The 10,641-nt window shown below is 44.5% G+C and overlaps 1 protein-coding gene across 1 annotated transcript; it reads right to left on the minus strand.

The window, feature by feature from the left end:
• Positions 1-1,157: 1,157 nt before the first annotated feature.
• Positions 1,158-10,185, minus strand: LOC119648031 (sorting nexin lst-4). The gene is made up of 4 exons (XM_038049456.1): positions 10,018-10,185; positions 2,629-3,417; positions 1,922-2,568; positions 1,158-1,855 (listed from the first exon to the last, which is right to left on the minus strand). The coding sequence occupies exons 2-4, from the start codon at positions 3,388-3,390 to the stop codon at positions 1,564-1,566; spliced, it is 1,701 nt and encodes a 566-aa protein (XP_037905384.1). The 5' UTR covers positions 3,391-3,417; positions 10,018-10,185; the 3' UTR covers positions 1,158-1,563.
• Between the last annotated feature and the right edge of the window lie 456 nt (positions 10,186-10,641).

Below are 10,641 nucleotides of genomic sequence, written 5' to 3' on the forward strand. Positions count from 1 at the left end.
AGCGCGACACTGTCCGTAAACTACCACAAAAATCAAAGTGATGGTAACGGCCATATGCAGTCATTGCGAGGAGGAAGAAGAGAGAAAGAAGAGGCCTCCTAGGACCTCAGGTCTGGGCATTCTCTGTCTCTGGAGAATGTTCTCAGATTCGTGAAAGCCTGCGAACTCCGTCGGCGAGAGGTCGATGAATAGGCGATCTCCGGGGAGAGTACATTTGGCTTAGTAAAGGTCTGAGTGCTTGGAACTGCGACTCCCCCCACTGACCTAAACTAACTACTCCTAAGATCGCTATGCGCCACATAGGAGATGTTGACAACCATAAAAATAAAGAGTAAAAAAACAGGTTAAACTTTATATAAATATATTTTTATATCTGATTAATTGTTATAAATTTTTGCAGCTAAGATCTAGCATGCATTTATTACTAATTACATAGAAAACATTTTGGTTTGTTGTCTAAAATTAATAATAGTTATAAAAGCTTTCCTTTTCTCCTTTTTTCTCCCTACGAACAAATGACTAAGATATCTTTTTTGTTTGATTAAATTCCGCACATTTCGCAATCACCATTATTTTCTCTAAAGCACATTCGATTGATATTTTGCCAGTTAATTAAATTAGATAATTCCTGATGGTATTTGCAACCGTTTTCATCGTGCCATAAATCACGGAGAACCAATCACGGTGAACTGTTACAAAAACGAAATTAATTTCTACAAAAACATTGAAATGCATTGAACTGCGAGTGTACGTAAGGCAAAGAGTGGTAGAAATAAGAAACTTTGAGTTAGTAAAAAGTTACAAAATGACAGTCTTAGTGTTTGTTTATCTTTGTTTCGATTTAGTATAGTCAGGGCTGGAGCAGATGCCAAGCATTTAATCCTCTGAACGGGTGCGGCTGTGCGAAAGTTAGGAATCACGAAGTAACTAAAGTATCTGAAACGTTAAGGCTATGAAAAGGCGTTTGGAAATCTCAATGATTCTGCGGTTCGTTGGATTTCTCAATAAAACAATTAAACCCGAGCCGATACGAAAGTATCTTTTGAGCAGTTTAAACAAAAACTGGGCTAATCATTCAGCTTAAAAGACAGGTGGACAGTTTCGACAGACAATACAATACACAATGCAATAAATTTTATAAAAACTATAACGTGATATAAGCAATTTATCTTTCATTTTATTTGTTATATCTTTAAGCAAATAGTATTTACAATCATACGATCACATTCACGGCTTATACTGATTAAAATGAGTAAAATATAAAAAATAATCGATAGCAGTAACAGCGTATACCACATTTACAATAAAAACAATCATCGCTCCACAACAATTATGCAATTAACGAACCTAACTTCGTGCCTGCCGTCCTCATCCGCAACGAAATCTTGCCAAATATTGAACAATCATTAGAACCAAAGAAGATCAAAAAAGGGATATCGTTGAACCTAAATTTCAGAAATTTTCCCATGAATCGAACCTCCTTGCGTGGTCGACAAACAGCTGCTTTTACAAATTGTACAAAAAACCCCCCAAACATGAGACGAATAGATTCACTAATCAAAATTATTGGAACTGACTCTGAGCTGCCTGCAGCTTACTAATAATATTCTGATAGAAGTGTATCTGAGCGTCAATTAGATTTCCCAGTGTCTCCTTCAGATGGTGATCTCTCTCCTGACGAAAATGCGACATTTCAGCTAGGACGGCATACGAAATGATATCAACCCGTCTATCAACCTCAGCCAATTGTGCGTTATGCATTCGCTGGTCGGCGGCTAAGCGTTGACAGTCTCTTCGTTTCTGAACAGCGTTTTTATGAGTTGATAAGATGTCGGGAAAGTTACTCAAGATTCCTCTGATTGACGAGAAAGATTCACGCATTATAACAAGACTCCACACAACTACCCTTCATAAGACTTACCTGTAGAGATGCAACTGATCCGAGAACGGAATCCAATCATACTTTGGTTGTTCGCCAAACATTTGTCCCATACTTATGAAAAATCCTGCTGTTTTCCCTACACTACTCGCCAGGGAATCCGATGCCGGCACTCTTCGTTCATCGATCTCTAACGCCCGCGCTAACTCCGAAAATCCTTCACCGATTCTTTGGAAATCCTTCTTTGCATGGATCTGATTTCGCTTTGTTTGTTCAGCAGCTATCGCCAGGAGAGATTTGACCGCAACGTCCATATGATGGACGAACGAAGCACAACTTTCCATTTGCCCGTCCACATAGGACTGCAGAAGCTGCTTTTCCGGCGGATGAATAGCAGCACAATACGTCACGCCCACCAGGGGATCTCGTTCAGCAATCCGTTTGCCTTGCTTCCATAGTTTCTCGTCTGTACAGGTTAGGAAGTGCTTCCAGACTTCACACCGCGATAGGACCGGATGCCGGCACATCCAATTGATAAATTCCTGTAACTGAACACGACGATGTTCGATAAAGCTTTCCTCGTAGCGACCTGAGATTTGTTTGTCTGGAAGCGGTGGTATCGGAATTAAACAGAATTTCTCAACGAGACGTTCGTGTAGCCAGTCGAAGTGCTTATACCGACGTGAGACCTAGATTTTGGGGGTAGGATATAATCAGGACTTACTCCTTGAAGAAGTTGCCGCACTTACCGCAATATTGTTGAAACTGGGCGTCAATTGATATGCAATGAAACTTTTCATTCCTTTGAATTTGGTTTCCTTTTTGGGCGATGCTACTCTAACAGTGTAGGGCTCCGTAATTGGCTGCCACATGTACGTGTTATCCACTTGGACAATATACACTTTCTCGTTATCTGGAACTGTTGGGTTTGATGATGCCATAATGTAAGAATCACTTGACTTTGCGAACATTCCTGATTTTTTCAAGGTTGCCGTGTTGGCGTTAGCATTCGTCGACACAGTACCTGACGACGTCCATGATAGTGTGTCATCCGAAGGAGTCGGTGGAAGGTTCATTGTTGCATAGTTGACTTGACCCTGTTTAGTATTATTGTTGTTTTGTGCTGACGACGCAGGGCCAATCTCGGAGTATGTATCATTGTCATCATCCCAATCGTCTTCCCAGTCATCTTGGCCATCATTCCACTCGTCGGCAGTCTGATCATATCGAGCACCAGCTGTTGGTGTAGCTGCCGCTGCTGCATTTGAGGCAGCCGCGGCAGCCTGACGACTCGCACCCCCATTGGCGATCTGTGCCGATTCAACTGCCGATAGGACTTCCACATATGCAGCTGGGAATAGACCTGTTTGACCTTTCGAATTCTTCCCTTCCCACCATCCTTCACCGACGTCAGTTCGCGTTACCGTTAAGACTTCGCCGGTTGTAATTGAAATTTCTGATGTACTTGCTTCACCCGTGAAGTCGTACAAAGCTCGAACATATGACGACATTACTTACTCCGTTTTATGTGGGTTTGACTGTAATAATATTAATGAAAATGCTTAACCTTGTGGACATTACGATTGAAGTATAACCTCTGAGAGATCCTTGTTGCGAAAATAGTTGTTCCTAAGAGTTTATCATAACAGTTCTGACGTCCGATGCCGATGAGGTCTGCACTATTAACGTCAAAACTGAGCAAATTAGGCATCACGTATGGGTGCGCCGCAAATCAACCTCGGAAATCAGCATAGAATAGCATTCTTTGTAATAGCGGAACGGCGCGCCAAGGGGTGCTGACAGCGGCGAGCAAAGCATCAAAAGCAGACAAAGGATGCTTACCACTGAACAATGCGTAGTTGCATATGCCGTCTTCCGTTTGTTTTCAATGCTTCGCTCGCCACTATCATCGTCGCTTTGCTTCCTGTTCCACTTTGTTTTCAGCCTAAGGCTCAAAACATAGTGTAATGTGAATCTTATGCTGAAAACATAGTATAGCGGCGAAGATTTAAGATCTCCACCTGCTCCCGGACAATTGTTTCACCTACAGAGGACATAGGCACACTTCCTCTTGTCTCAACCACTTGTTTCCTAACATCTCCATTGAAAGGAGATACAAAAAGCATGTTGTTGGCCTATCAATGGAAACAAGTAAAGCCTATGAAGAAGTGGACCTGCCCCTCCTCATAGGAATCATGGCCGATATGAAACTCCCTCTGACATACTCCTTTAAACATGAAACATCATGCGTAACAGGAAATTGACCATGCAAGGACATCACGCCCTGATAAACAATGTCCTTCCTCAAGGATGTCTCCTCAGCCCAGTTCTATTCAATATTTACACGAGCCCCTCCACATGAAATCCTCCAATAAAGTAAACATTTTTCTAGATGCTGATCACTTCCTCATTATAGCTTCCGGGGACTCTAGGGAGGAAGCAAAAAATATCCTTCGACTGCAGGAGGACCTCTTCATAAACCAATGTAACTCATTTTTGTTTGAGAATTGAGGGAGTCCTAAGTCGGCATTCAGTTTCAGATGTCGGACCGAACCAAGAAGAAACTTTTTTCCATATTTGTGATCAAGGAAAATACCAAAAAAATCAAAAAAAGTTACTGACTTTCTCGTCCTTTACAAATAAAGGAGATATTACCATTTGTAGCCACTTTGTGTCACGCTGTTGAGAGGCAGGGGCGAGGTAACGTCTGATGAATTGCCTCTACCGACGAACTCCCAATTTGCCTCTACCGACGAAATTACTCAATTACTTTTTTCAATGCAACCCTTTAAAACTGCCGGGTAACCTAGATAAGTCATGCACGATTGCATTTGCATCGCTCCCGCCTGGATGCATTCAGGCTTTATATCAATGATCTCTGCCTTGAACACAGTTAAGGAACGTATTGAGTCCATCTCCCTGAAGGCTAAGAAAGCGAACAAGGTCATTAATTTTGCTACTGGGGCCAGCTGGAGACTCTACCCTAGAGAGGCCCTCAAACTTTTCAGAGGGATTATCAGACCGATCCTTGACTACGCCTCCTCCTCACGCTTCACTCCCAAGTATCTTGAGAGGAAAATTTAATCTATCATAGCGGCCTCCTTTGGACGCTACTTTGGCCTCACCAAGTTCACCCCGACACATTTCATCTTTATTCTACCGAGCGAACCCCCTTCCTCCTACAAGAAAACATTGCTGGCCGCAAGAGAAACTCTACATGTTTAACCCTTCTTTGCACGCCCTTATCAAAAACAATTTTGTCTCATCTAACATGCTCCCATCCTTTTCAAACAATTTTCCATACTAAAGCACTATGACTCACTTGGAAGCTTAAAAATGGGAAGTTCTTAGTTTCACGATCACACACTGGTACCTTGAACTCCGAATGCGCGGTATTCTTAAAGGCTCAACAACTCTGCTCCATGCTCATGTCATCCATAGTTACGAACCTCTGTGCTGAGCTACTAGCTAATCAAGACAGACTCCCCATGATCCGAAGTTGCAGCAGCTGGTCACTAATGGTACATAATCATTAACCCTCGAGTTAGTTACCATCGAGAATGCCGATATCTGGTGCGACCTGTCTCTTGGGACCCCTAGGCCAATAGTCCCCAAGACACTGCATAAACGCGCATTCTACATGGCCCATCGTTGTTCACCTCACGCAATGCGATCCGCCTCCAGGCAATTGCTAAAAAGTTTGTGTGGCCTGGAATGTGTCGCGACGCGCGACAATGGGCTCGCAAATGTATCCAGTGTCAGCGGTCTAAAATCGGAAGGCATACAAGAAACGAAATTCAGCCGTTACCTCTTCCAGACAAAAGATTCCAACAGATGCACGTCAGCATTGTTGGTTCGTTTCCTCCATCTAAAAGGTTCCGAGATTGTCTGACCATGCTGGACAGATTTTCGTGGCGGACATTTTAGAGACGCTGTCCGACACTGATAGATACCAAGCGCTTAAACAAAGGCTTCTCATCGATTTTGGCGTCACCGGAGACCAGAGGATACGCCAAATCCTTTGAAGCTGGACGACCAGCGCTCGTCGCAATTCCTGTGGAGCCTGCGGTGCACCGCCGGGAAATCCGTACCAGAGTCACTGTGGTCAGTGTAATCGCCTCCTCTAAAACTTACGTGCCATCGTAGCCGCTAACGACCAAGATGACGGTGCCGCTCACCGTGTTCATTTTCGAAGCGACAGTCGAAAAACGCATCGAACCGCTAGCCGAGCAGGCGATATTTTATGGTTCCTTGAAGAATCGCCTGGAGGTCTATGACCCAATGTCGCGGCTGAAGTTCCTAGTGGATACGGGGGCAGATGTTTCCGTCGTTCCAGCCTCCTTTGCACATAATGCCCAGAAGGCGCCGTCGTAAAAGTTGTTTGCAGCCAACGGAACCTCCATCAGCACGTATGGTACTAAAAGCCTCCTTTCCCTTTCGCTAGGCCTTATGCGTCCGTTCCGCTGGTAGTTTTACTTCGCCAAGGTGTCGCGCCTTATCCTCCGCATTCGGTAAGGTCAGTCAACGTATCCACCAGACTGTATCGACTGTCAGCAGGAACTCCCCGCGTTATTGAAAAATTTCCCAGGGTTTATGAACCCTGTGTTAAGCACAGCTACCCCTACTCACGGCACACGACACTGCATCACGACCGTCGGACCACCGGTATCAGATCGCCCTCATAGGCTTAACCCTGAAAAGTTGAAAGTTCCCAAAGAGAAGTTCCAGTTCATGATAAACAAAGGTTACTGCTGACCTTCCAATACTCCCTAGGCAAGCCCCCTACATCTCGTTCCAAAGAAAGACGGTTCCTGGCGCCCGTGCGGAGACTACCGCCGCCTCAACACTGTGCCCACCCCGGAGAAATGCCTGATGCGACACATCGAGGATGTCACCATGAACCTTGCTGGTAAACGTGTGTTCTCCAAAAAAGCCTTCCATCAAATACACCTCGCGAGCGATGTCCCCAAAACGGCGATCACTACACTGTTCAGTCTGTTTGAGTTTACGGCGATGACATTCGGTCTCTGTAACGCCGCACAAACCTTTCAACGTTTTAGGGACGAGGCTTTCCAAGGACTGGACTGTTGCTTTTGCTATATGGACGACATATTGTTTGCATCAAAGTCGGGATTGGGGACTCATGCAGTCCAAAGTGATACAAGCACTTTCTGTATCCACCAAATCTCTTAAGGAACTGTTTTAGGTGATAATTCAATTCTTCCTGATTTCACTCGGCCCATCCCTCAATACATGGGATCAGTATATAGGTCCAGAGGCCTTTTTCAGAATTATCCTACCGTTGCTGCCATCTCCTGTCTCTCTGTTTGTCCATCACACGCATTTTTCTCGGAGATGGTTCGGTTTATTGTCTGTCTGTCCATCACACGCATTTTTCTCGGAGATGGTTGTAGCGATTGACACCAAATTTTATAGAAAAATGGGAACTGTGAACGCTTGCGCATACAGTCAGTAACATCCTTTTACATGCAAAAGGGGGGTGCAATTTTTTTTCACCGAATATAGTCATGTTAGGTATCAAATGAAAGACCTTGATTAGTACTTTTGGATGCCGGTCTTAATTTTGATATTTGCTGGAAAGGCGCGGAGTGAGAGGGGTCGAAAGTGAGGATTTCTTTAACGGACCCATTCTCAGAAACTACCCAACACAAAAATCTGAAAAAAAAATCAAGAGGCTGCCACTGTACGGTACCTATGCTCCGAAATACCTTCCACACCGATATCTATTCAAAAAAGGTTAACAATAGTACCAAGTGTACAAGCTTAAATCCGCTGTTTACTCACAGATGGCGTCAATGAGCGTATCAAGCTGCTATGAGCACGCCATATTTTTTTAGTACGACATTTGTCAACAATTGTCAGTCTGATGATGTGCATCAGCAATTTCATGCAAAAACATATTTTCGTCCAGTTTTGTTCCCGGAAAAAAAAGCGGTTTGCGGGAAGCTCTGCTTCAATTTGAAAAAATCAGCCGCTGAATCAAATCGAATGGTTGTGGAGGTCTACGGCAACAATGCTTTATCGGAAGCAACGAGCCGAAACTGGTTTCGTCGGTTCAAAGATGGCGATTTCGATCTGAGCGGTAAGGGCCGTGAAAATCGACCCAGGAAAGTTAAGGACCACGAATTGAAGGCTCTTTTGGACGAGGACAATACTCAAACGCAGAAAATGCTCGCCAAGCAATTAGGTGTTTCTCAACAAGCCGCTTCCATGCGTCTACGTACATTGGGCAAGGTTCAAAAGATCGGAAAATGGGTGCCGCATGAATTGAACAACGGGCAGATGGAGCGGCGCCAAAACACCTGCGAAATGTTGCTTACAAGACACAAAAGAAAGATGCTTTTGCATCGGATTGTGACTGACGACGAAAAATGGATTTATTTCGAAAATCCTAAACGAAAAAAAATCGTGGGTTGATGCCGGCCAACCAGCGATATCTTCTACAAGACTAAATCGCTTCGGACGGAAGACGATGCTGTGCGTGTGGTGGAATAAGCGAGGTATTGTCTACTATGAACTGTTGACCCTGGCGAAACTATCGATGCCCACCGTTATCACCAACAAACGGCCGGAATATCGGCAAAGACATGAAAAGCTGATTTTCGTTGTCACGTAAAAAAAAGGTCGAAACTACTTACAAACGCTCAACTGGGAGATACTACCCGACCCCGGTTATTCACCAGTCCTGGCCCCATCCAACTATTATCTCTTTTCGTCGATGGGTCACTCGCCCGCTGAGCGGCTCTTCGATCCTTACGCAGACGTCCCAAAATGACTTGATGATTGGTTTGTCTCGAAAGATCAACAATTTTATTGGCATGGTATCCATAAATTACCCGAGGGATGAGCATATTTTACGTGCTTCGTACTAATGGGGCAAATGCACACGTTCATACGCAAAACCTTTTATACCTGAAGCGTCCAGCTTCCGGTTTCCCGACTTGTTGAATTCTTACGATTACCGAAAATTCATTTTGGGCTAGAAATGCTTCAAAAGTGAGAGGGAATGGGAAAGAGCGATAAAAACAAAAGCAAAGAACATATTTTTGCCTCTTTGTTTACCAAAAATCAAAGAACCAGAGGCTCTGCTTCATAGCAGGATCCGTATTTACGTCAATTGTCGAGCTCTCCACCCCCAAATTTCTGACATCAGAATCCAAACAGAATCTTCGTCAAACGACGTTTGCTTGGCCCCTGTTATCTCCAGATAAACACGTTTTATGTGGATATCTTATCATGACATTCTCCGCCTAAGATTATTTCTACACTAACAAGATGGGAACCATCTGAAGCACTTCAGCAGAGTCGAGTGATTGTGATTGCATTGAAACCGCTGAACATTCAATAATTGCTCTACGGATGAGTCACAGGGCCCGGCTCACTTACATGCTTCCTGCTCGCTAAATTATAATCGCCACAGGAAGGCCGATAACAACTCTAAGCCCGCAAAACTGAACAAAGTCGCAGTCAGGGGCTGTGGATCTAACAATTTCGCCTCAACCGTACGCCGCCAACTGGAGCTTATCACCCGCATTCAGACAATATTTCTAACAACCTTGCGGCCGTAGTTATCCGAATTGAATTAAGCATTTCTCGCTGATAACAACAAAAACAAACGCAGCACATCTGAGCTCGCTCTCTGCTCCAGTAACACCCCACAATTGGGGTCATTGGGGCCTCTACCGAGCCGCTCTCGCTCCGCAGCTTCAACTCCCCGTTCCAGCTCGTGATGCCGTTGAAACAAAAGCCATTGCAATTACACTTGTGCCTCACGAGCGCAACATCAATTAGCCGCACTCAGCCAAAAACGAATCGTACGGGCGGCGGGTGTCAGTGGCCTCACAACCAAAATAAATTGCGGAATCAGCCTCTCCGCCTGACGTCCAAGTGCACAAAGATTGTCGTCGGTAAACAATGAGTCAGTCAAGGGATCAGCCCTTGCACAGCACACAATGGACAGGAGTACATGGACTGGCGCTAGGGAAACGTCAGACACTCGACAGCCCCCAACACTCGAAGCCCCAACCCGTTTTCATGAGGTCATGGAGAATTCAATTTTCGCAACACGGAATCGTCGTCACGCTCTCATGTTTTCGACGAGTACGGCCCGTACTTACCTGGCAGGAATTTGAATTATACATAGATTGGTTGTTTGGTTCGCGTACACTTTGATGCACTTTAAACGGATCGAAACGCAGGAAATGATAAGAAACTCCGAACGACAAAATCGAGTTCCGCAAAGTCCTAATCTGAATTGAATTCTATGATGACAGTATGGAAGTGACACTTGGGAGCTTCGCCTAGTGAATGAGAGTGGCACTGCGATCGTTTGGATGGAAGAAGAACTAGACGACTGTGGTGAATTCCTCCATATCCAGGGCGGTTTTGCGCTTCAATATTGTTGATGGCGAGTGCTTTTCGTTGTCGAATAAAAAACTGGCAAATTCTGTTTTTGTGATAGAAGACATTACTTCGCAAATAAATGTGGCCTACATGCTAAAGACAAAGTGACGTATTAGATGACGTCAAACTTTATGCTAATATTGACGACATCCCTAGAGTTCCTTTGCGGACAACAAATTTGCTTAGTTAATATTTGGCCAAAATCTTTCCTTGGGTAGATTTAAAATAGGGAGGGGCACAGAATATATCTGCTGCCTATCCGACATGTGTAAACACTTTTCAGATTGGTTTGTCCCGTTCCGTCCCCATGTACTCGAGGAGGTTGATCGGACCCGAGT

Source organism: Hermetia illucens, chromosome 2, assembly GCF_905115235.1.
Source record: "Hermetia illucens chromosome 2, iHerIll2.2.curated.20191125, whole genome shotgun sequence".
Lineage (NCBI taxonomy): Eukaryota > Metazoa > Arthropoda > Insecta > Diptera > Stratiomyidae > Hermetia > Hermetia illucens.